Below are 27,277 nucleotides of genomic sequence, written 5' to 3'. Positions count from 1 at the left end.
TTTGTTTTTGTTTTTGTTTCTGTTTTTGTTTTTCTCACTTTAGGGTTAGAATCACTAATTGGTTGACAGGGTCAAAAGTTGAAACAGGTACTCAATTTGAATCTAGATCAGATCACTCGGGTTGGTAATGGGTTCACAAGGCCCCATGGAGGCCAAGCAGGAGCAGCTACAGCTTGTGTCTAAACCTCAGGTATTACCACAATATCATTAACTGGAGAATTAAAGGTGCTGCACAATGTTGATGGCCACCTCAGTGAGCTCTGTCTAGACTTAAGTCCTCTCAATGTTATCTTTGTATAAGGCCATCATCCAATCTTCCAGCCTTTGGTCCAGTCCCTGCAGCCTCTAGAACTGGAGGCTATACATTAGCTAGCCAGCCTCCAGACCCCTCACCCATGGAGAGAACCCATGGAGGGAACCCATCTGGCTACTTTTTTCTGCAAACATTCAAACGAAAGAGAATCTCAAAGATTTGGAGCCCACCCCCACCCCCACCCTCAGTTACAGCCAATGGTAGATAGAGAAATGCTCTGGGAAGGGACAAAAATACACCCATCTCAGGTCAGCATTGGGTGGGAGTAGAATATACCTGCTCTGGGTGGCTTCTGGGCATGGAAAAGACCCTCAGCTACTCCTGGCTTCCTTGGGTCATTTTCTCAGAAGGTATAACTCTCCAGGCTATAGTAAGTATAGAAGGCTTCAACCTAAAAGACAGCACTGTGGCACTGGTTTTCAGGAAGTTTCTGGTTAGAGTGAGGAAGGAAGAAGAAAGTCCTCCTTCATTCTGATACACAATCTAATGGCCAAGAGCAAGAGAAGGTGGTGAACAAGAACAAAGGAGGTTTATGCCTAGTCCTTTAAGTATAGATTGGGAACAGTTTTAAAGAGCAGAATATCTCAGGTTCTGAAGGCCAGGACTGAGCCTAGCAGGGACACTAGCCGGACAACTAGACACACTTCACTTCTATGGGTATTAGAATCACAGGGCTTTTGGTTTTTAAGCTCAGGCCTGGAGAGATTAAGCAGGGAAGCCATGCCACACAGCTTATTATATCTGCGTGGTGGGACACGGAGAGGTTTCAGAAAGCAATGTGATTGGTGCAAGTGAACAGGACGTGGCATGTGGTTAGTTCTATTCAGAACCACTGCAGACAAAAATTTCCCAGCCCTGAGCCCTTTATCATCAGTCTGTTGCCAGAAGTGGACAGGTCCTAGGCCAAGCTTATCCACGGGGTTCCCTTGGGAGAGTGATGATGGGCTGCAGAAACATCCTCACTTCCCAGTCCGAGAGGCCACCTGGATGGCTTTGATCCACTCGGTGCGCTCCTTGGCAGTGGCCGCTTGCAAGAAATAATGAACTTCATCAGCTGTGATGATCTCAAAGAGGTTTTCTTCTTCGCTTTTCCTGCCTGGTGAAAAAGAAAGTGAGCGACAAAGTGCATGCAGAGACACTGCCTGGGCACCCTCCTTTTGCAAGGAATGAAATTTTTATTTTTTTAGTATCCTAAGAAAATTAAATATGTGGCTTTCAAACTTATCATCATTGTATGATCATATATCTTTATTGTATAATCATACATATATAGAGTATGGATATATACTATAATATTCTACAGTATTCTAATACTATATATAGATATCTAGATAGATATAGTATGTATATAGATAGGTACATAGTATGACTGTGTGTGGTATGAGTGTGTGTTTAAGAAATAAGTAAAATACTCGACAGTTTACAGTTTCTTTTACAGTTTATGAGCAAACTAAATTTCCTACTGTTGCATACCAATTAATGAGTACCTCTATGAGAGCCTAATGAGTACTTTTCCTCTGCTCATAATATAAGCCAAAGACTGACCCTAATATATTAAAATTAAAAATAAAAACAAAAATCCAGACCCACTTCCGGTAAAAAATACAAGCTTGAACTTGTTTTTATCAGGGGCTAAGTTAGAGTCTGTTGAAAGATCGAAAGGCAGTTAACTGGCCAATAGGCGACAAGACTTAAAACATCCACCTCAAATCAAAAATCGTAATTCCATAAGAAGAAGACAATGAGCAGATACAGGAGTAGTCAAAAATCTAAGCTTTTGCAGCTGTAGTGTTTTCCTATCAGCCTTTATAACATCATAAACCCAAAATGACATGGCAAAACCAGGGTTGGGATGTCTAAACCACATCTCCCCAGTGATACCCCTCATCTCTGCATCTGTGAAGTCAGTCAACATCAGCATGGCTATTCCATTCATCACATCATAGACTTGTGATCTAGGACCCAGAGGTCACTGGTGCAACCCCTCACTCCAGAGGAGGAGCTAAGGCCCAGATTCATTAGGTGGTTCACCCTAGACCATGCCACTAACCGACTAGCACAGACATAACTGCAAGCCAAGTGCACTTTCCACTCACTGCACTGTCTCACTGCACAAATGTTCCTTTTGCTGTGGGAGATTTCCTGGTCTGGATATGTAAAAGGTCCCCCTTTAAGGAATGCCATAGCTCAGTTACAGGCATCAGGAGGTAACAAGTCTCTCCATCCAAGCCAGTTCCAAGGGGAAGGTTTTTCTCAGCATTGCTCAAGGATTTGCTCAAGTCATCCACAAAGCCACTCCTCCTCTCCAAGGCCCAGAGAGACAGGGCAGCATCTGGGAGAAAATAACTCTTGTTTTCTCCCAGGTTTCCAGACAGAAATTCATTCATGCTTAGCCCGATTGATTAAGTCAGTTATTGATTGTTGTTGGCTCAGGATGCCCAGGTGTGGAAAGGAAGCCTGAATAACCTCTCTCAAACAAAAATTCATTCTTACCATCTGGGTTGCTCTCCACTGAAGTCACTACACAGCCTCTCAAGTGAATTGCTCCCAAGGGATCTTCCCCCTAGAGAAGAGAGGAGCCCTCATGTTATGTTTCCAATGTACAATGCACGAACATACCTTATTCTGTTGGTACAAAAGCCATACAGACTCACTCTGGTGTAGATTAGGGCACCCCAAATGGGTAAGAGTAGAAGGAGACTAAAGAAAACCCCTTCCTGCCCTGTAAGCAGGGTCTGTAAGCCCTGCCCTGTAAGCAGGGTCTGAGGACCCAACCCAGATGGGTTTGTCTTTACGCTTTAGAGTTGACTCCTTTTATTAAAGAAAAGGCCCTCTTCTGAATAAACAACAGCCCAAATGACTGGACTTAAACAGTGCTCTCATCCAAATTGGCCCAGAGGAGGAATTATCACTGTTTTTCATATTAAACCAAGAGCAATGAATTGGACTGGTTGAGTCCCTCTGAAAGTATCAGATCAGGGCAAACAAAAACAAATGAATAACAATATAGTGATATTTTCTTTCATCCCTGAGCTTGTGCTGGCCTCAAAGCCTAAGACTGCAGATCTTTGCAGTTAAGAGGGGAGAGAAAGAGGTAGAGGAGAGCAGGAGAAAAAGAAGTGGGAGGGTAAAGAGGAAATGGGGATATAAACAGAGCAGAAAGGAGAATGGAAAGCCCAGATAGCAGATGCAATGGAGGTCTGAGTGCAATAGATTTGTTGACCACAGGATCTCACCCCAGCAGGGTCATAGTAGTGCAGGTAGGCAGGGTCTTCTCTCAGAATGAACTTCCTCACTTTCCAGTTTTTCCTCCTGTGCCCCTTTATCCAAGATCAACATAAAAAGAGGCATGGTGAGTTCTTAGCATCACTCTGTACATATAGTATCTACATAGTAAGCTTTGTTGAACTGAAAAAAGAAAAAGATGAAATACCAACTTCAGGAAAACGAGGTCCCAACCCAGGTCTTTGTCAGGGAGATAGCACTACGGCCAGTGAATAGTTTGGATGTTGTGAAATTATGGATTAATTATTTCTAAGACTGCCTTCCAGGTTTAGTATTACATAAGACAATATTTTATACAATGTACCTACATGGTTGTTAGGTAACATGGAGGATATAAAGAGGTTAAGACATAGCTCTACTCTTTAGAGCTATAGTTTACAGTCTACGTGGAAATATAAAACAGCAAATGTCCAAATCAAGTAATTGGTATAGATAAAAGATTTCAAGGGAATTAAATGTGGGATATGTCACTGTAGGTTTGGGATGTCAAAGAGAGCCTCTGCGCTTAACCACAGAGGGCACACAGGAGACAGATGGATGGGAAAGAGGTGGGTGGAAAGACTTGACAACAAAAAAGCAGCAATGGGAATACACAAGGCATATGCAGACATTAATGAATAAGACCAGTCTGGCTAGAATGCAGGGTTCATGAGGCATGTTTGGGAAAGTGGAAAGAGACTTAAAAGGTGGGGGTTGTTGCTGATGGCTTCTGAGTCAGAGGTGAAAAGATTACAATCACATTTTAGGAAGATTAATACGGCGACCACATGTAGGATGGACCAGCTGGCTAGGTTAAAGATAAGCCAGGGAGAAGATACTAAGGTAAAAAGAAGTTCATTAGGAAATTATTGCAACAATCTAAACACAGAATTATTAGGAACTAACATCAGGTAGCAGCAATGGAAGCGGGAAGGAATAGTCACTGTGACAGACATGATGAAAACACATAGGAACTGGGCTTTCCCAAAGAATGACACCATCCAGACTGTGGGTTTGTAGGGCAGGATTTATGTTTTGTTGACCTTTGTTCCTCCAAAGCCCAGCCCTATGCCTGATACATAAAATCTCACCCTGGAAGCTGCCATATATCTGCTTGTAATTTCCTTGAATTATACAGTTTCTTCAATCAGCTTATAATAATTTTTTTTAATGTCATGGTAAACCTAATTTCATTATTTCCTCCAGAAAATTCAAATGACTTAAATATCTCCAGAAGAAAAAAAAGTGTATATTAGATTAGATGATATAGTTTCTGTCTTGCCAATATGAAGCATATCATTTAATTCTAAAGCACCATATATTGACAAGCACATATACAAATTTTCCAATATTTTTTACTGTGCTCCTATAGAAAAAAAATGAAACATTTATGATTTTAGCAAACAGTGTCTCCTTCATGATGCCAAGTCTAAGGAGTTTAAAGGGAGCTTTCAAGAATGAGTCTAAGTTATATTGGCCAAGGAGCTCATCTCCAAAGAGGCTTTTACTTGCTTGAAGGATGGAGCCAGGAATCCTATAGAGTCATATGGGAGAACAGACAATATTTCTGTTATATCATGTGTAGAATGGCTTCTGTATCAATTTCTAAAATTCTTTTTACGAATTCTTGTTCTTTGCCTTAGGTAGTAAGATGCTAAAGCTTTTGCCTTACACCATTTCTACCTGACCTGTGAACACACATTTCATGATCTCTCATGCAATCACTGGGTGAATAACAAGTTCTTGTGAATCAGTGGAAGGGGAAGATAATAGGAAGAGGTGAAATCAGCCAACCCTGGTCAACTACCTATTGCCTTTAAGCTCTCGTTGACATCACAATGTGACTCACTGAAAAGCTTAATGTTAGTAAGTGGGTCTCTGGCCATCCTTCATGTAATGAGTATTTCCTGGGGGATTTTAAGGAATGTGTGCATGCCCGGGGTTTCTAAGAATTGTTGCTGATCTGCCAGCCACTTATATTCAATTTAATTCTCTCTATAAATGTTTATTATCTATTATAGGCCAAGAAGGATGCTGAGCTCTGCAGAAGATATGAGAAAAACATATGATATATTGTCCCTCCTTATCAAAAAATCTATACATAGTTTTGAAACCAGATATTTTGTTCATTGTCATAACAGAAGGAACTATTTAAAAAGGGATTATATTAAATATAATTCACTATCATTTATCCTCAAATTTACTACATCCCCCAAGTAGAATTATTTTCTCTGGGATGGGAGAAGTGGGAAGAATTGGGTGGGAGGGAAGGACTGGCCTCCAGTTGAACACAGCTACTTCCCGCCTGTGAGGTGTGGGACACAGGTGCCCTTTTTCATGATAAGCCTTCTACACACATTAACCCTGCTAACTCCCAGCAGCAGACACAGAGTGGTTTAGCTTTGTGACACTTGGAGAAATTTTTTTAATTCCTTCACGTGATTGTGATATGAACCAGGGTTATAAACCACCGAGCTAAGAGATTGGAAACATTAAAGGGGGCCATCAATCAAAATAGAAGAGGTTTCTTTTCCCTCTCACTCCTGCCAAAAATTAGAGGAAAGAATATTGTAAAAAAAAACAAAATCTCCGAATGCACATAGATTGTTGTTTTCTTCATAGTAAAAGGAGGCTAAGAGGGATTACTATATTATAGTGGTATTTTGATAGCAGGATAAGTTAGCTTTGAAGAAAAAGGCTGGCTCTGTGGTTCTCAGCCTTGGCTACACACCAAAATCACTTGCAGAGCTTTAAAATCCAGAGACCCAGGTTTAATTGGCCTGGGGTGCAATTTTAACAGATCCCTGGAGGACTAAAATGTACACCAGTTGGGCCAGCTAAAACTAAATTGCACTTATCAAAAGCCAATTAAAGGAAGGTGAGGAAAAATACAGAAGTAAGTCTACTTCAAGTCCCCATTATCTTCAACACACATTCAGATAACCATTACCCTCAGCCAAATTTTTGACCAGGAATATGAGGATGTTTGGCAGAACTAGAGGAAGTTTGCAATAGGCAAACTCTGGCCACAGACAATTGCCAGAGCCTTCTCTATAGAAGGCTGGCCCTGCTCCTATACTTCCCCTTTGATCTAGTCAGTGGTCACCCTGTCATAAAAGTTATTAGAATAGTCTGTGAATTCTTTTTAAATCCTTGCTGAATTATCTTTTAGGATCCTGTTCTCTCAAAACCTAATGTTAAAGTAAGTGTTTCACACTAATGCTCCCCTTCCCTAGTAAAACTCAAAATCTATATCTATACCTAATCTCAACTAGTTCAAATTTCTTCTTTTTAAATGTGAGTATATGGTCAACTTTGGTTCTTCCCTCTTCACCTCAGTTCAAGTTCCTCTCATGACGTAAGTCAAATCTCAGTCCCACAGTTATATACTAAGCAGTGCCTTTAAGACAGATCACAGCACAGCAAGGAAGTTAAAACCTCGGCCTTATGAAGCAGCTTTGGTTTCTATGATACCATATGCTAGTATCAATTTTTTTCACCCCAAATATTCTCATGTCTTCCTGTTGCTTTTTCCTCTACCAGGTGTTGTCCCTGGCTTCCTCACTTAGCCCCAGCCCTTATATTCCCTTACCTCTTGGCATTCTGTGCCTTAGCACCTGGTAACTAACTAGAGCTCTCCGGTTCACCCCTGCCATTGCTTCCCAGACTGACAGTGGCCTGTGACTGTGGAGACCTGGTGACTGCATATGATTCCCACGCCCCCCCACCCAGGACTGAGTGCATGCCACCTGACTGGATCTGACATTTGTCTGCTGCAGCTCCTGCAGAGTTGGCTTCAGGCATGTCCTGGATTTGGTCTCCCCATGGCCTACCCACGGTCTAGAATATGACTTCCTTGCTTTCAATGGTATGTAATGTTCCTCTTCTGAGTGTGGCCTATTCCTGTTTCCTGGTCACTTTGCAAGAAGGAGGGATAGGCAAGTGGAAGTACTTTTACTGTGAAACATCTCTGTTTTTTGGATGGCACCTTTTAGACAATTGATTTCTTCCAGCTAATGAAAAGGTCATTATTATTTTTTTTTGAAACATCTCTTTTTCCCCTGATATTCATAAAAGAAGAGTTTCCCCAGGCGCCTGGCTCAGTCCGTTAAGTGTCTGACTCTTGATTTCAGCTCAGGTCATGATCTCACAGTTCGTGGGCTCTGCACTGACAGTGAGGAGCCTACTTGGGATTTTCTCTCTCTCTCTCTCTCTCTCCCTCCCTCCCTCCCTCCCTCCCCCATTTACACCCTCTCTCTCTATTACAATACACAAATAAACTTAAAAAAAAAAAGAAGAGTTTCCCCATTTCAAGGTGTATCTTCTACTCTACCTGCCTCAGTCCTCCTGTCCTAAAGTCACTTTGATCATCTACTTAGCTTTTTGTCTTTCACTCTGCAGGGCTCATTTTCTAGTTGAGTATTGGCCAAACGAACCAAATACTATTTGGTTAATTTAGAAATTAAAAGAAACTGGTAAAGGGGAAAAGACTGAAGAGAATAGTGGTGACCACTCACCTGTTTCAGTAAACATCCTTGCTTGATAACGACCCCTCTGAATTCTTCTTTCAGAATCACATCGTCATCACTGGAATTCTCTTCACAGAAGAACCCGCTGTCTGGCTGTTGGGAAACCAAGCAGTAAGTTTGTTTTACCAGTCTTAGGCATATGGCTACTTGTACCTTCTCCCCTCCCTTTCCCCTCCAGCCACTGAGGTGGTTTCCTTTTCTCCTTCCTACTGTGGTTCATATCCTGACCTAAACTTTAAAGGTTGTCCTTGGTTAACTCATTTCCCCTCTTCCTGTTTCTTGTCTCTAGATGCTTGTTTCTTGTTTCTAGATGCTCCACTCAAGAGTGATTTTGTCAATATCCTTTCATCCTCTTGGGTTCTGCAAACTGTATTCTAAGTCTAGCTCAGCACATTTCTTCCTTCAAAGCCTTCCTTCTCTTGGCACCTCATGGCCATATCCTTGAAAGTAGAGTTAGCTAATTTATAAGACACTGCATAACACAATCTCCATTATGACCTTTACCACTCAGCCCCTTCCACTTTGAGAAGACTGAGAACATGATGTGTCCAGCTTCATGTTCTAAGGTCAAGAGCAAACTGGGCCTTGCTCAGCTATAAGCAAGTAATGAACCATACAGAGGAAGAAGAGCCACTCTGGTGGGTATTTTTAGAATCTCACATTTAAATGGCTATAAACAACCAGATCAAAGGTCTAGAAAGAAGAAAATACTGACAGTGGAACTTCCCCCAAAGTGAAATGAAACTCTCTTGGGGATATTCACTTCATTTTTGTAAGAAGATAGTTCCCTTAAATAGCTTCCTACCTTTTATGCCCTGACCCCGAATTGAAACAAAACTGCCCAAATCCCCCTAGAAATCCACTGTCGCTGGTTTTCTTATTTGGCCCAAGTTTAGGTCCATATTGTGCAATATAGTATTTCCCAATCTGTGGTAAGCATACATGGAGGTAAACAAGATGGTTGGGGGAGGGGATGTGGATGAACACATTTTGTGTTAAGAGTAGCGTATTGTAGGGGTGCCTGGGTGACTCAGTCAGTTAAGCATCCGACTTCGGCTCAGGTCATGATCTCATGGTTGAGCTCCACGTCGGGCTCTGTGCTGATAGTTCAGAGCCTGGAGCCTGCTTCGGATTCTGTGTCTCCCTCTCTTTCTGCCCTCCCCCTGCTTGCACTCTGTCTCTCTTTCTCTCAAAAACAAATAAACATTTAAAAAAATAAAAAAAATATATATATTTAGAAAAATACAACCAGCACATTGTGATTTTACAGATCTCCCTCTAAAAAGGAAGCTCCCTGAGGGCCGCAGTTTTTGCCCATTATTTTTTTTTTCACCACTGTATCTCTTCTGTCTAGGAGAGTGCCTGGAATGTACTAGGACCTAATAGGTTTTTATAAATTAATTATTGCTTAGAATAAGAATAAAGTTTTTGGGGGCGCCTGGGTGGCGCAGTCGGTTAAGCGTCCAACTTCAGCCAGGTCACGATCTCGCGGTCCGTGAGTTCGAGCCCCGCGTCGGGCTCTGGGCTGATGGCTTGGAGCCTGTTTCCGATTCTGTGTCTCCCTCTCTCTCTGACCCTCCCCCGTTCATGCTCTGTCTCTCTCTGTCCCAAAAATAAATAAAAAACGTTGAAAAAAAAAATTAAAAAAAAAAAAAAAAGAATAAAGTTTTGGGTGCCTGGGTGTCTCAGTCAGTTGAGCATCCAACTCTTGATTTCAGCTCAGGTCATGATTTCACAGTTTGTGAGATTGAGCCCCATGTTGGGCTCTGTGCTGAGCATGGAGCCTGCTTAAGATTCTCTCTGTCTTTCTGTCTCTCTGTCTCTGTCTCCCTCTGCCCCTCTCCCCTTCAGTGTTCTCTCTCTTTCTCTCTCTTTCTCTCAAATTAAAAAAAAGAATAAAGTTTTAAAAGTCACTTTAAAGGAAACTATTCAAGTAAACAATATTTTTCTTTAAAGTGGATATAGCAGGCATTGCAGAGGTGAACAAGTCTCTACAGGGCTGGGCCCTTTCTTTTGCACACATGGGTATGAACTAAGACCAACCTAGAATCTGTGCAGGGCAGCCCTCATCACAGGAAGAGTAAAGGGGTAGCATTTCTCACTTACAAAGTAGTAGAAGGCATCAGGGTTGTCCAGGAAAGGGTTTTCAGCAGTTCCATCCACTGCATTCTTGGACAGTTCTCCAGCAGGCTGCAGGTACCCTTCATTGAGCAGCGAGGAGGCAATCATGAGGCCTTCCTGGCGATTCCGAACAGATTTATTGGAAACCAGCCAATCGATGACACAGTTGCCTGGATGGGACCATTAGAGGGAAGGTTAACACTCCCTACCAAGTTACCAAAGAACAAGCCACTGATAGTCACCCCTGAAGAGCTCTAGAGCACCCAAGTGTCTCACTTGTCTCATCTTCCCTGTTATTCCAAGAAGGAAAAATGAAATCAGCAGGATAAATACTTCTACATGCTCCTTAAGGAGCAATCCATACATCAGAGAAATAGGTTTTACAAACTCACTCATTTACTCCACTAATGAATTGACACTTATTGAGCATCTACTAGGTGCTAAGTGCTGTGATGGATATTAGGGATTCCCCCTCAGGGAATCTAAAAGGGAGAGATGGGATGTACTTAAGGATTGTAACAAGCATTCTGCTATGGATCAATGCAGTTCAGTGGAGCTACTAGGTCAAATCTGCAGGAAGGTGTGGAAGCGGGTGGGTAGGGCGGGGGGCTGGTCTACGCTGTTGGGAAAAGATTCATAAGGGAAGTGGCATGGGGCTCGGGCTTAAAACATGAGTAAAATGTTTGCCAAGCACATAAAACAGGGCTGAGAGGAACCAGCACAGGCTAATAAAGCAGCAGCATGGGAACAGAGGCCCACAGGCATGAAGCAGCCCCTTTTGGGGACAGAGGGCAAAGTTGGTGGAAAGAAGGTGAAAGAAGACAAGAGAGAGTGAGGAAGACACAGGGTGAGTGGGAAGGCTTAGATGGCATACTAAGAAATCTGGCAATGAAGGGGCACCTGGGTGGCTCAGTCAATTGAGCATCTGACTTTGGCTCAGGTCATGCTCTCACAGTTGGTGAGTTCAAGCCCAGCGTCAGGCTCTGTGCTGACAGCTCAGAGCCTGGAACCTGCTTCAGATTCGGTGTCTCCCTCTCTCTCTGCCTCTCCCCGGCTTGTACTATGTCCTTCTCTCTCTCTCAAAAAAATAAACATTTAAAAAAATTGTTTTAAAGAAGATAAAAGGGAATTGACCCATCATTTGGATTATTAGCAGGCTACAACTTTGAAGCTTTACATGAAAAATGACATATTCTGTATAAATGTAGACAACCAGGGAGCCAACATAACAGGCAATAGGTTCCCGGTCATCAAAGCAAGAGCAATAGGATATACTACCTTTGAAACATTGGTTAGTGAGCTTTCCATGAATATCATATATGAGACACTTTTACCCACTTTTATTTTGTAGAAGGATAAACTAATTAATACTGCATTTCTGCTTTTAAACCTCATAGTGACCCTATGAAAGTGCTAGGGGAGTAATTACAGACCTCATTTAACAATGAGAAAATTGAGACTTGGAGAGTTTAAGTGACCTTAGGCCTGAGTTACACCAGCAATGACCCTTCACTCAAGTGTTCTAACCCTGGAGTCCATATGTACTCAGCTGGGCATGCTGAAGCTTGAAAGACAAGTTCAGTCTTCCTTTTGTCCAACATTCAAGGTCCTCCATCACTTTTCAGCAGTGCCTGAGTCCCAGTCTCTGCCATAGTCTTGTTTCTCCACTGAGACCACCTGACTCCCACAGAAAAACTTGATCTACCTGAATTTCTAGAACTAATACTGACCTTCAGTGGGGAGGACTTATGAAGTTCTAGCCCTGTACTCTGGGACTCAGTAACATACACAGGAAATAGGTATGGCCTGGACCTTGCCCCCAGACCTATTTCAGAACCTCTTCCTTGTCTCCTTTGCTAGAGGCTCTGTCTTAGTGACATCAAGCCTGCTAGAGTTAGGGCCCTGCCTTCCTCTTGTCAGCTTCCCTTACCACTGCCCATGGCTTGGTATCTTGATTCCAAATTTCAGCCCTGACTTTTCTAATGTTAACAGGCTACAACCTTAACTCTCTGAGGCTGATTCCTATGGGACACTACCCTGCTACTGCAGATCACACTTCCTGACTTTGTCCTGAATGGTTTTTGTGAAGTATCTATTAATTGGATATCCCCTCAGATTCTACATCGGTTGTATCTTCTCAGAGATTTTCTCTCTTGATCTTTTCTGTCACCATAAATAAGGCATGCTCAGCTTCTGACAACCTAATCCCAACTGCATGTCCCATTTAGACCCCTAATGAACCATCAGCCCTGCTAGGCTGGTCATTTTCTTCTTCTGGATGCATATTCCGTATATCTCTGCCTCATAACTTTGTCCTCACCATACATAATGAAATGCCACCCAACTGTTTGAGTAAAATTTAAGCCTCTACTTCTATGAGTCTCAACAGCCCCCTGAGTTCTTTCTCTTTTCTGGACTCAAAATTGTCTGTTCAGACATGTGACTTCTTAATTATAAAAACCACCCTGAGAGCTCACACCATATGGTATTTACTGTATACCAGGCACTGTTCTAAACATATTACAGAGAGCCTATGAAGTAGGTGCACTGTGATTATCGCCATTTTATAGACAAGGAATGTGAAGCACAGAGAGGCTAAGTTATTGGCCTAAGGTTTTATAGCAAGTAAGTGGCCGAGCTAGGATGTTAACTAAGGTAGTCTGGCTCCAAAGAATATGTTTTTAACCTCTATGTCATCCACCTAAATTTGTGACACTTAATGCCGGATCCTGTGCAGCCTCACACATCTCTAGTATTGTCACTTAAATCTTACATTGTATACCTTGATTCCTGTTTATCAACTTATTCAACTCTGTGTCTGTTTCAACATAATGCCATTTATTTTGGGTTAGAGGTGGAGAGACCCTTTGACTGATTAGCTGGAACTTCCAAAACTTTAACTTGAACAGCATAGTTCTTTTATGCCTTTCCTTCTGCTTCCACCCTGGGGACATTCAATTCTCATGTTTGCCAGCCTGAGTTCTATGACCCCGTTCACCCACCATGCTTCATACACCCTCCCACACATAAGGCTGAGCGAGAACTACATATTGCCTTCCCCAGCTGCCCTATTTCAGACCTGCCATGCCTTTTTACCTGTGAAGCAGTGATTAAAAATCTTCTTGTCCTTCTCTAGATTCAGCTCTTTTATTCCTTTTTCAGTGTCTTTCATGGACAGATACAAGGCACTGTGCAGACATGAAAACAGATGGATGAGTGGGGAGCCTTTCAGAATGGCAAGTCCTCTCTGGAAGTCACCACCTTGGAAAGGCCTGCCATGATCACAAGTTTCCCCCCTCCTCAGGTGGCCCCTGAGCCTGGTCTCTCCACTGGATCAAAAGTAGTTAAAGGGCTGGGTTCATATTTGTATAACTCTGTGGCCTATACAGGATTCAGCAAAATGTGCTGGGAAGGTATTTAATGTCTGTTACATTAAGAGACATTAAGCTCTTTGAGCTCTTTGGTGATATAACTCCTAGCGCCTGAAATAGAGTTGCCCCAGTTAGGTGCCAAGAGGAGAGGTTCCTGGGGCCAATTGTTCATACACATTCTAGGTCTTTAATTGCCCTCAATCCTCATGTCTTACTTCTTTAAGTGTCCTTCAAGAGACCATCTGTTGTAGATATTTGCCTCCAAGAAAGAAAATTTGTGCTAAGCTTATCTCTTATTCTAAAAATTATGAGAGATGACAAATTCTCATTTTTGGCCTTGAAGTAATAAACCAAAGATGGCCTTATCAGAGAAATTGCAGACAACAAAACAGAAGACCGTTTTTGTGTATCCTGTGGCACAAACATCATCCCCACATAGCACTGACAGCTGTGGCTGGAAACATGGTCACTTTTCAACCCCTCCCAGCAACTACAGCTGGACTAGGCACTGCCTCTTGGGTCTTTACCAAAAGCTTTATTGGTGAGAGAAGGTGCTCATTCTCACCAAGCTCAAAGCGCAAATTTTATTAAATCCCTGTGATATGCCAAGTCCTGTGGTGGGCTTGCATAAGGGGTTTCTTCAGTCCCCTCCCAGAAACCCTCGCCATTTTGTAAACAGAATCCTTGTTGGACATGTTAAGCAACCAACATGGAATTCTTCCTGGCAGGGCTCCCATTTCAGCGTATGTCCAACACAAAAGCAAAACTAGCAAGAAGTGAAGAGACTCCTAGGGAAAGAGGCTCTTGTGGTAGGAGATGTGAAACATTCAGGAAGGAAGAAACCCTGTTCCCAACCCCTGTCAGAGGCAGAGTTTACCTGTGAGCCTCTAAAAACCTTTAGGTAACAACTCTCGCCTGCAAGTCCAAACCAGCCAACAGAAAAGACCATTTAAACCAAGTCAGGGCACCAATGACTTTTGCCCAGGATGGTTGTTCACCCTGGCTGGCTCTTGCTAGCTGTGTAAATGCATGAACTTGAACTTGAAACCTTACTTGCCTTTTTCTGCCTATCTAGAGATCCTGAACCTTTATTTCAAGACTAACTTATTATAGCTACTTCAAAAATGCAAGTATGCATTCTCTCTCTGTCTCTATCTCTCTGTCTCTCTTTCTACCAAGGTTGCACAAAATGAGGGAATTTATACTGCATTAGGCTCCTCTCCTCAGCTGCTAGACCTTGGAGAATCTATGATCACTCCTTCAGACTCATGTAAACATCTCAGTACACCAAGTGCCAGCATCAACTTGGAGGAGTGGATACAGCCTCCAAAGCAAGCCTTGGAGCAGGATCTGTTGTGAGATTTCCATAGCGAGGGGGCACGAGGGTAGAGTGAAGCAAAGAAAATCACCCTAAGTCAACGGTTTCTGGCAGTCGAATGGACCTCCTGGTAGATTTCCTTGCAAACTTCTGACCTCCTTCAATGCATTTAATGGCCTTCTTGATGTCTCGAACCCAAGCATCTCTCTCCTCCAGGAAGGCTGCCTGGAAGAAGTGGTCCTGCTGTTTGGTCGTAGTGATCTTAAACACAAACTAAAAATCAAAACACATCCCATTAGGAGTGATTCCTTTCAAAGGTCTGAGTTCCCTTAGAAGCACAGTAGTTGAGTCAACCCCATTCTGGAAGTGCTCGGCCAACAGAAACCCAAATGCCTAGGGCTGAGTATGGGTGTTGGTAAGAAGAACAGACCCAGGGAGCACCATTCACATTGTAGGCTACACACAGGCTCAAATGTCAGAGCATTACAAGGTGTTCATCATGGCTAGGAATGTTGACTCACCATCCTTTTGCCAAAGTCTTGACAAGGACTAGTCAGTGTGCTTCCTTTCAGGGGGATCATTCCTTTGGGGCTGTTGTCACTTTTCTTCTTATAGAATTCAATTCCATCTTCTAACAATACAACCCACATGGGTTTCCAGGTGTTGAACACACTTCCCTGTAATGAAACAAAAAGAGCTGTGCCACAATGTCTTCTAAAATGGTTCTATAGATGGTGCACAGCTTGGTAAATAGCCTAGTTTTGGCCAGTGTGGATTCAGGTGATGCACGTTGGTCACACGACCAGGCTGGTAGGAAAGCAGCCTTCAGGGGAGAAGGGGACTGCCATTCCACTGAAAACTTTAAAAAAAAATTTTAAGATAAAATATATATACCTCCATAGGCAGGCCTTAAGCTTCGCATGGGCCATTACCAAGGGAATATGGTATGGCTCTCTAACCCCCTTCTTGTGCATTTCAGCCACAGAAAGCCTTATTTTCTGCTCTCAACTCTGCCCACTGTGTTCATTCCACTTAGGGACTGCAAATAGATTCTATCTCAAGTATCAAATCAGTTACTGAATAGTAACTGATGCCTGAGGCCAGACTCACTGGAAAGGTACCATAATCCAATAGCTGTTTTGACTATGGGCATGGAGGCCATAAATGGTATTGGCTAGCTGCAGTTACTGCCATCCTTTGGTCTAATCAGATTTTATCTGAATATGAACATCAAGAAGAAACTCAGAGAGCAGCCTTGTGTATGAGCATAGATAAGCTGTATGAAAATCACTTGCAAAATCATCTATAATACAGTGAGACTACCCACGTCAGTGTGGCCTTAGGAAAATCCTTATTTAAAATGTTGGGGTTAATGCCAACCACCCTTGTAGCAATAAATTAACCATTCTGACTACATCAAGAAAGTCTCTCTTTCTTGTCCATATTTTGGGAGGACTTTGGAAAAGGAAGAGGTTCTTTGCCTCTCATCTTTGAACCCATGGTATCACCTTGTCATGACCACCACAAAATAGAATTATCATCCAGTTCCCAGCAGATCCTGCTGCTTATCTTAAAATACTAACAGCTTCTATATAAAGGTCCAGTTGCCCAAAAGGAAGACTATTTATACAATGAAGATAAATACTTGGGGGACTATCATTTTGCTTGTTCATGTGTTTCCTTTGTTTTAGTTACTGAAAAAAAATTTTTTTTTAATTAGAACACACTATCTCTCTTCTGCACAGGCAGAATAACTGTCCATACTGACACTAGATTATTTCTCTTTTTAAAAAATGGGCAATGCCAGACACTATGCCGATACATGAAATAATGTCAATCAAATGCCTATCCGCTTTACATCTATTTAAGAGAAACTCATATTCGCATTATAAAAAGCCCCTCCTATAAATCAGTAACAAAATACAAATGACCTGTTTTTTTTAAATTGGCAAAGGACTAAAAGAGGCATTTTATTAAAGAGGATATCCAAAAAGCCTCTGAAAATGTGCTCAAAATCATTTTTTACTAGGGAAATGCAGGTGAAAAGCAAATGAGATACCTCTGCACACCCATGAGTGTATCTAAAATTAAAAAGATTGAGAAGGGCAAGATTTGGAAAGGATGGTAACTGGAACTCCCATACATGACTGGCAGGAGTGCAAAATGGTGCATCTAATAATGGAACACTATGGAGAATGTCCTAATTCTTAGAAGATAAATGTTGAAGTATTTAGGTGTGAAGTAGCATGATGTCTGCAACTTATTCGCAAGTATCTCAGTATAAAAATATGTGTCTGTATTTATACAGAGATACAGAAGCAGGGAAGAGAGAGCAAAAGCACCCTTGCATTAACAGGTGATAAATCTAGGTAAAGAACATATGGGTAATCCTACTATTTTTCCTATTTCTCTGTGGGTTCAAAATTTTGCAAAAATTGAGAAAACTTAATAAATAAATGAACAACCCATGACACTAATATATATTAAAATTTGGGGGGCACCTGGGTGGCTTAGCCGGTTAAGTGTCCAACTTGGGCTCAGGTCATGATCTCACAGTTCTTGAGTTCGAGCCCCCTGTGTCAGGCTCTGTGCTGACAGCTCAGAGCCTGGAGCCCCCTTCAGATTCTGTCTCCCTGTCTCTCTGCCCCTCCCATGCTCACGCTCTGTATCTCTCAAAAAAAAATTTTTTTTTTAATGTTTTTAATTTGGGATATACTTTTAGAGAAATATGGGAAGTCTATTTAATAAAGAAGTAAAATAACTAAAAGTAATCAAAGATATATTCACAGAGCTAGGAGTAAGAAGCTGGGCTAGATTAAGGAGAAAATGCCTTTCAAGTACAAAACTTTATATCCTACCTCAGGTCTCTCAAAGACTAATAACGGCCAGTAGTTCAGGGCTTTTGGCCTTGGAATTGGGATAAACTGGGAGAGGTCAGCCAGCATTGCATTCCTTCTGTAGAGAATTAAAATAAAGGTACTCCAGAGCCAACTGTTCAAAATGTATTTGGGCTTTCCTAATTCAAATGTAGCCTTAGGGACTCTGTCAACTTCCTCAGAGGAGAATGTGTCATCTGGGATTTGGGCTCGTTATGCACAGTGAGGAGGCCAATATTCTGTGAAACAAAAGAAATCTGAACATTTTAAAAGTGGAAACTTTCTTCCAGGCTTGGCAGCAATTAATTAGGTGAGGGTGATGAAATTGTGTGTGATTTGTCTCCTCTCAGCTATTACTGCAGCTTATCGCTGGACTACACTGACAGCATCTCTCCTCAGCCACGCCTGCATTTACCCCTTCTGTCCCCAGGCACCTTGGTGCTCATTCAGTAGCACACCTGGAAGTGTGATCATAGGAACGTCCAGGCCAGAGAGGCAGTCAGGGTCATCTACCAACGCACTCATCATACAGGTAAGAATGTTGAGGCCCAGTTAAATGACTGGGCCTACTACACCTGACCAATTAATGCAGAATTGGGACTAAATCCAGGTCTCCTAATTCTCAATTTTATGCTCTTTCCATTTTCCCTAGATCCCATCTTCCTTTGGGTTCTTGCATAACTGTAGTTCTAGACTCTAAATCAAAATGCTTAGGCTACTTAGCTAGCCATATATATAAGCTCAAATATATATATATATATATATATACACACACACACATATATATCATAAATATATAATATAATGTATATTATACAATCATAGTTATATATGAATAATCATAAAACATCTAAACCATATTACATCATGATTTTATAGATGTATAATAGATACGTTTTATGATTTCATACATATATATGGCATACGTGTGTTTTTTCCCATTGTAGGCCAAAACCTAAACTTTCATATCACAATGGGCTGGTTTCAGATGCTGAGTCAGATGTAAAATTTCCCAGTGAACAACTGCTCATTATCATGGGACTGGTATAGTTTAGCGCACAAGAGTCTGACAATGCATGACACCAAAAGAAGAAATCTTAAAAGACAAGAGATTTGGCCATATAAAAAATTAAACTTCTGTACATTAAAAAAAAAAAAAAAACCTGCAACAACTGAAAAGCAAACATAAATGCATGGCTACTTATAATATATTATAATATAATTAAAGGTTAATATTTTTAATATAGTTTTAAGCCCTTTATAGTCAATAAGAAATATACAAACCCTCCCAATTTTTTTAAATGGGCAAACAATATAAACAGGCAATTCTCAAAAGAAGAAAAGCCTGGGGTGAATAAACATAAAAACGTACTGCTTCAACAGAATTCAGAGAAACACAAATTAAAATTGAAAAAGATATAATCTTTTTATTAGTAACTTTTTTTAAAGATGTATAAAATGTATTGGGGAAGATTTTGGGGAAACAGGCATGTGGAAAAAAAAAAGGAGCTCTGTGAGTCAGCAGTTTGATGTAGGCTGCCAAAAAAACTCAAGTCATTGCAGGCTGTATAAATAGAAGCACAAGATCTAAAGTGATGAAAGTAACACTCTAACTTTAAATGGAGCATAACCAGTAGGTGACAATGGATCTGGAGCTGAATAGCCCAGGCTCAAATCCTGGCTCTGCCACATTCTAGTAATGTAACCTGGAGCAAGTTTTTAAACCTCATTTTCTACATCTGGCTAATGGCGATAATGCTACTTATCTATTTCTTAGTGTTATTGTGTTTTTATAAAATACTCCATGTAAATTGCTTTAGGGCAAGATCTAGAATGCGGTAAACACCCAGTAAATACTACCTATTGCCTGTAATTCTGTGCTTATAGGTGCACCTGGAGAATGACCTTGAGTTCAGGAAACCTTAAAGCTGCAGATGATCGGGGCCTGTTGGCATTTCTCTCTTGGGGAATTGTTGGAGGAAATGCTAGGTTTTAGCCCAAAAGGGGACAGGCAGAGCAGATGAGGACTGTCCTGAAAGGTGTGAAACATTATCGTAGACTGTTTGGAGGCCCAGTAGGTGGAGGTTTCAGAAAAAAATGGTTTGCTGCATACCTTCAGGGAGAAATTTTAATTAGTGAGTTTCCCGTCACAAGCAGTACTACAGCATGCTTGTTAGTGGTTTAGTAAAAGGAATGCAAGCCACAGATGGGAAAGTTCAATGAAATACTTTTTTAAGTATTCCTTTCAACCCTCAGATTCTACACATCTATTCCAAAACAAAAACAAAAACAAAAACAAAAAACCCTGTGTCCCTTCTGTCCCTTATGTCTTCTATTTACAGATGCCCTACCAAACCTTGGGTCTTACCTACAAGCCAAAAATAAATACATCTTAAAAACATTTAACATGACCGTCTAAAACTGAATACTCCATTGAAAATTTTTTCTAATACTTCAAAAGTTACTATGATATGGAGCTCTGATTTCTCAGTTTCCACATGTCTTTTTCCAGGAAATTTCTTTCTTTTTGAGACATGTTCATTCAACAAATCATGATAAAACAGCTCCTGTGTTTCAGACACTGTCCTGAGTGTTGGGGTATAAAACTGACCAGGAGGCAGTCTCTGCTGTCAAACTGTTCCCAGTCTACCCAGGGAAGAGAGTGACCTTGAACGACAGCTCCAGTTCAGTGTGACCAGTGCGCAAACTGGGGCATACTTTGTTTTGTGTAGCTTCACTGAAGATTGCCACAACTCATCGCTGAGGGTTGGGGCAATCTGAATTTGGTGTTTAGAACCCTTCCTAAACACCTCCCACAGAGTGCAAACATCTTGTTTAACTTCTCCTTTCGCTCAGACTTCTCTTTTCATACGTTGACGTGTGGCTGGAATTCAAAGGAAATTACGTTTTGAGCAAAACTGCGTATCTAACTAAAGCAGAACTGTGAGTGAGTAGGTGTCGTCTATTCTCCCACACTCATGGGACATGTTATTTTAAGTTGCTGTTGTATTAAATTAAGTCCTCATTTCTGGTACATCATAAATTGTATCATCTAGTTTTCCAAACTAATCCATGAAATCACTTCTATAACATCCCAGATAAACCTTCATTTTGTACCTATGTAAATTCTTTGAAGGCAAGGAAACTATTCAGTAGTATATTTTTTATATAAGTAAACCCTTCCACGTTGGACAATTTCTCAATAAAAACATATCGGGTGAGCAAAATAGAAATGGCACCGAGTGCTCAACAAAATGATTTCTTGAGTCCTAAGGATTTGGGTTCAAATCTCAACCTCGCCTCTCCCAGAATGTGTGGCTTTAGCCAAGTTACTTAGACATTAGTCTCCTCATCTGTAAAACGGACATGTTGCAAAGATTAAATGAGATAATATACTTAAAGGGCTTAGCACAGCGGCTAGCTTGTAGTAGGTGCTCAAAAATTGGTAACCACATAGACAGATTTCACAGTTTGTAGACAATACCGTGAAATAGTTCTGGTATAAAGTTATCCTGGGCGCCACCCATCCCAGCAACAGTGCTTTGGAGAAGAATATCACTGCAAAATGAGCACAGGAGGGCTACAAGAAACATAGTTAGGCATGGCTCTTCATGACACTGAGGCCACACTGCTGACTTCAGAACAGCTCTGCCACATAATAGCTGCGTGACCTTGGGCAAGGCCCTCTGCCTCTCTTGTACCTCAGTTTCCTCATCTGAAAGGAAAGGATAATCGCTGTGCCCACTTTGTAGGGTTGTTATAAAGATTACGTGCATTAGTACATCTGGTGCTTATATCTGTCTTTGCTGCACAGTGAGCACAAGTGTCAGCTGTTATGATGGAGATGAGTCAACAAATGAAAATTGCTGGGAATTATTTCACAGTAGCGTGTCCAGAAGACAAGGTAGCTGTACAAAAGGATGCCTGGGCTGGGACTCCTGACCCTTCTGCTCTCTCTTGCACCCGAGTCTTTCACCTTTCCACCACAGCTTTCTGCAGCCTTTTTCTTTCCTGCCCAAACACCCTCGTCCTTCTCTTTCCCACCACTCTGATTCCTGCACTTTCGCCCAGCCTTACAGGCCACCCCATCCCGAAGCCATTCTTGGGATCCGCCCAGCTGCGTGAAGTGCCTGCTAGTTGATTGTCGATCTGTCGACAGCGTGGTTTGCTCCATTAACCTCTAGGAATGAGGTTGATTTGGGACATGACTTAGTGGAGTCTAGGTTATTCATTGTGTGGAAATCTCTCCTCTCTCTTTTTTTAAAGCTATGATTAATAAACATATCCAAATCAGTAGTATGTTTTCAAGGACATCCAATGACATAGGTTTATTGGCTGGAATTAACCCCCAATCAGAGAGAAAGGAAGGTTGAGGTTACTAAACCCAATCTTGCCCACAGTACAGTTTGTCCAGGCCCCAATGTAGCTCTGGCAAATTCGTCTAACCTCCCTTTTGCTGGCTTGGGTAAGCCTGCCTTCAGACTGTTACATGGGATCAATGAGATGTTCAGTTTTGCCAGGTATTCCTCTTACCAGCTGTTTGACTGTGGGCAAGTCACTTATTCTCTCTGAGCCTTGTTTTTTTCATCTGTAAAATGGGGATAATGATACTATCTCAGAGGGTGGTTGGGATTGAATGAGATCATGTTCGTACGGTGGCTGGCTGCTATATGGTCAGCTCCACGTGCTGTTTTTTTTTTCCTTAAAGTCAAAAGTGGCAAGACTCTGAGACAAGCAAATCTAGGTCTTATTTAGAATGAAAAGATTGCAAAGTGCCAGAATCATGTATTTTCCTTCCTTCACATAACTATCATTTCTATGATAAAGAACTGAGGCAGGAGTTAAAGGAGGAAACCTGAATTGTAAAATGTGAGCAGTTATCTTGCACAAAAGAACAGCAGGGGTGCGCCTGGGTGTTTCAGTTGGTTAAATGTCCAACTTTTGATCTCAGCTCAGGTTTTGATCTCAGGGTCATGAGTTCAAGCCCTGCATTGGGCTCCACTCAGGAACATTTCATAGTCATTGCCATTGACTGTTGACCCCAAGATTTCGGACTTGACAAAATTCTTGAACCACCATTTCTAATGTTGTATCTTGCCACCCCGAATTTCTTATCTCCAATAAAGTTATTTCACAAAACAAGACATAGGAAAAAAGATATTCTTTATTACTACCCACATATCTTAAACTGGAGTAAATGGAGGGACTTCATATGTTATTGCTTGTCGTGCTTTGATATCAATAACCATAGTCAAGACATCTAACAGCCTTGTCAGAGAAAGATTTCCATTGTCCTTTCTTCACTATTAACTTGGCAACCAACCCAGGCACCAGTACATATCCCCATTAGCATCTAGAAAAGGACCTTTATTTACTGAAGTGTATATCAATACTGATATTAATCATCATGGTCACATACACATAGCACCTACTATGTGCTAAGTTCCTGACATATATAGTTTTTAATCCAAATGTGTGAGGTAACTGGAAGAAATTTAACATCTAAAAACATTTATAGGAAATTCTGGCTTCAGGTGTAGTTCTGCAGCCAACAAAGGGAACATTTCTGAACCAAGCCTGTCTTTAAAATGACAAATAAATGAATCTTACCACAAATACTGTTCAAAAGGTCCCAGAGAAAAATGTAAAAATTATGGAAGATATAAATTGTAGACATGAAAATTATGGAAGATGGAAATTGTGAAAACATCTATATGAATTTTGACTATGCTTTTTTCTAGAGACATTTTCTAGATTGACTTTTATAGGCAATAATCTGAGAGCATTACTCTCACTGACTAAAAACTATTCATTACTGGGGCGCCTGGATGGCGCAGTCGGTTAAGCGTCCGACTTCAGCCAGGTCACGATCTCGCGGTCCGTGAGTTCGAGCCCCGCGTCAGGCTCTGGGCCGATGGCTCAGAGCCTGGAGCCTGTTTCCGATTCTGTGTCTCCCTCTCTCTCTGCCCCTCCCCCGTTCATGCTCTGTCTCTCTCTGTCCCAAAAATAAATAAAAAAAAAAAAACGTTGAAAAAAAAAAAACTATTCATTACTATAAGTCTGTAAGCTTGACAAACCTCCTTCATCCCCATTTTCTAGTGGAGCAGCCTCGCTTATTAGAAATTTAGTCTTCTGTATTTTTTGTAATTTGTGGAGTTTAAAATGTGAACATACAAACTTAATAACAGCAATTTTCATTGCAAAATGTTTCCATTCACTTGCTCTTGTCTGAATACTAGCCCCAGCAACCAGGATAGAAATGTCCACATTATTACTGGTTCTCAAAGAGAATGTTGGCACCTATTGCAAAGAATCCACATACACCTCTGTGTGTCAATGTGTGTCTTTTCCGAGGATGTTTCAAAGTAGCTAGAGATGTTCTGCTAGCTAAAGAGCCTATCAGCTGTGGACTCCTTTATTCTCCAGAAGCCACTTATAACTCTCACTGTCACAAATGCATTACAAACCGTATTTCAAGTTACACTTACTCTAGGAAAATCTTGGTGTACTGGACAGAGTTCAGCACAATGAGTCAGAAACCCAAGTCAGAGAGTGGGTTTCTAGTGTCAACCTCTGTCTTAGCCATGTGACCTTGGGTAGTCACCCGGCTTCCAGGTCTCAGTCTCCTCTTCTGGAAATGGGGTGTTGAAGCCAGGTGACCTGAAGTCCCTTCTAGCTTTAAATCAAAACAGAATCAGGCAGCAATGCGTGCTGCTTAACCCCCTCCGAGATAGAACATTTTAGGCTAAAATGTTAAACCAACGAAGGACCTAAAACAGAGTCACTTTAGGTGCTCATTTGATTAACGAGCTGGGCTTCTGAAAGAATGTACTTAATTCAGTTCACTTCTGACACACTGAGCTTGCTTGGGTCATTGTGAGAGCATTTGTTCACGTAGGTGTTGCCCACAGGATACCAGCCCACCCTGTGTGTGAATTCACACAATGACACGACATACACCCAACATTAGGAGAAAAACAGTGCTAACAAAATTCAACTTCTCGATGCCATACCAGAGAGACTAAGTATTTTTTTATTAAACTTGTCCCTATTTCCTAATCTTTAAAATCACTTCCTGCTACCTTAGCAGTACATTCAGAATGATGAATGAAGAGATTTGAGCCCAATTTCAGAAAAAAGATAAGGTTTTTTATGCACCAATTCTAAGAAGTTGGCCCAAGAAATAAGCAACAATTACTGTCATTATATCATTTCTCTTTAATCCTTTTCTTTTGTCCTCTCCTCCAAAAACAAGTAAATAAATAAATAGGAGGAGGAGGAGGAGGATTTAAGTTACAAAGGAATAGTCTCTGAGTAACCTGCATAGGAGAAGAGGGTGAGTCTTCTAGCATAATATACACATGTGGCTCATGAAAAAAAAATGCTCTAAGTCATTATTTAGGTTTTGCTTAGGCCTCCACCTCCCATATCCTGCAAAGTGGAACAAACAAGATCAAACTGCTGATGTCTGAGCTAGATTAGTTCACCTTTAAGAAACAGAACGCCGTGGAACATGTGCTGGCTTCCCTTGCAACGGTCTACAGGCTGTGATGCTCTCCTATGTCAGCCCAATAGGTTCAGCATAAACCGTTCCTAAAGTGACTGGGGATGGAGAGTCCAAAGCTGGACACCGATCATCCCCAACGCTATTTTCAGAGATACCCTTGTACGTGGAACTTCTGCTTACCCTCTTCACAAGGTAGCCCTCCCTGATCCGCTTTGGCTCCATGCCGGATGGACAAACAGACAGCCGAGTCCACTCTCAGACAAGTGTCGTTAGAAGCTCAGCCTCTTCTGAGAGCTGAGGCAGTTGTGGGCTGCTTTTCTAGAGCGAGGTCCCTTTCACAATTTCCCATCTGCTGGCGATCGCATGATCACATCCTCTTCCTCTCACTGGGGTGGAAGACCAGAATGAGGAACTGCAGAGAGAAATAACCCATTCTTTGCTAACATCGAAGACTTACTAAAAGTGCAGTTGGGTTGAACATTTACCCCAGGTAAATTTTTGTTACCATAAACAAAACCATTCTTCTAAAGAGAAAAAAAATTGGTGAAAGGAAGAGGTAGATGAACAAGAAAACCTCATTTTGTTTAGTTCTTATAAGAAACCCCTGGGGAAGTGATATTATTGTCCTTTTCTTACATATAAGGAAACTCGGGCTCAGAGAAGAAAGTGGTTGTCTCAAGGTCACACAGCAGGTTAAGAGGTGGAACCAGAAAAGTAGGGAGGGATCTCACTAGGTCTACTGCCTCCCATCTGGTCTGAGAACTGGGTGTCACGCAGAACACTAATCCACAGTAGGCATGTCAAAGGAAATCCACAAGCAAACGTATGAGAAATCATCCATGATAGTCCCAGCTTTATGACTCCCCTTCAGATGAATAAATTAAAGACCCTCCCAAAGTACTACAGCAGAGAGTCCTACTGTAATGATATTCAATCCTGTGTTTCCCAAGCTTATTTGGCCACAGAATCCCTTTTTGAACAGTTTGTATTACCATTCATGTTATGGGTTGGATTGTGTTGCCCCAAAAGATGTCCTAACCCATAGTGCCTTAGAATGTGACCTTATTTGGACATAGATGTAATGAGGTGAGATGAAGCAATCTGGAGTAGGTGGACCCTTGATCCAATATGACTAATGTTCTTATAAGAAGAGTGAGACACGCAGAGAGAAGACAGCCATGTGACAGCAGAGGCAGTGATTCATCTACAAGGCAGGGAATGCCAAGGATTGCTGGAAAACACCAGAAGCTGGAAGAGGCAAGCAAGGACTCTCTCCTGGAGTAGTCATAGAGAGCATGGTCCTACCAACACCTTGATTTCAGACTTCTAGTCTTCCGAACTGTGAGACAATAAATTTCGGTTGTTTTAAGCCCCCTTTTTGGTACTTTGTTAAAGCAGCCCCAGGAAATTAATATAATTCAGAAAAACTGGTATTCCATAGAACAAACTTTAAGAATGTTAATTTGACCATGTGAAAACGGGCAGGCTATTCAATCACTCTATGCCTCAGTGCTCTCATCTATGAAATGGGGATAGTAACATCTATTCAATTGAGTCATTCTGAAGATTAAGTAAGATAATATGTGGGGCACCAGACTGGCTTAGTTAGTAGAGATGCAAGTCCTGATCTCAGGGTTGTGAGTTCGAGCCCTACATTGGGTGTAGAGACTACCTAAAAGTTTTTTTTTTAATTAAAAATAAAAAGATAATATGTGTGTTTTTAAAAGTATCCGAAACATAGTAAGTGTCCATAAACGTTATATTCCTCATTTCCAGGGAGTATCCATTACCTTAGGGCTGACCTTTTTCAATGATAAGTTTAATGGAGGTTATGGAAGTAATCATAGGAATAGATTTTTTTTACTAGCTCCTTTTCTTCATTCCACCAGTCAACAGAAACCAACTCCAGCTAATTTACTGGTAGAATATAGGGTGGCTCACAGACTTGAAGAAAAAAATGAAGACTAGGTCTTTGGAA

General features: G+C 41.4%; 1 protein-coding gene across 1 annotated transcript; it reads right to left on the bottom strand.

The window, feature by feature from the left end:
• Positions 1–25,627, bottom strand: PLEK (pleckstrin). Its single transcript, XM_049651562.1, has 9 exons — positions 25,480–25,627; positions 15,438–15,593; positions 15,008–15,189; positions 13,324–13,415; positions 10,213–10,397; positions 8,095–8,199; positions 3,550–3,633; positions 2,807–2,876; positions 1–1,409 (listed from the first exon to the last, which is right to left on the bottom strand). Exons 1-9 carry the CDS (start codon positions 25,519–25,521, stop codon positions 1,273–1,275), a joined length of 1,053 nt encoding a protein of 350 aa, XP_049507519.1. The 5' UTR covers positions 25,522–25,627; the 3' UTR covers positions 1–1,272.
• Between the last annotated feature and the right edge of the window lie 1,650 nt (positions 25,628–27,277).

This window comes from Panthera uncia, assembly GCF_023721935.1.
Source record: "Panthera uncia isolate 11264 chromosome A3 unlocalized genomic scaffold, Puncia_PCG_1.0 HiC_scaffold_11, whole genome shotgun sequence".
Classification (NCBI taxonomy): Eukaryota; Metazoa; Chordata; class Mammalia; order Carnivora; family Felidae; genus Panthera; species Panthera uncia.
The sequence above is the reverse complement of the archived record's forward strand: the minus strand, read 5'-3'. Positions and strand labels throughout refer to the sequence as shown.

Coding starts and splice junctions, on each gene's coding strand:
- PLEK (XM_049651562.1), bottom strand. CDS start 25,521: ATGGAGCCAAAGCGGATCAGGGAGGGCTACCTTGTGAAGAGG. Junction 15,190..15,437: donor AAGACTTTGGCAAAAGGATG/GTGAGTCAACAT, acceptor TTTGATTTTTAG/TTTGTGTTTAAGATCACTAC. Junction 1,410..2,806: donor AGTGGAGAGCAACCCAGATG/GTAAGAATGAAT, acceptor CTTTTTCACCAG/GCAGGAAAAGCGAAGAAGAA.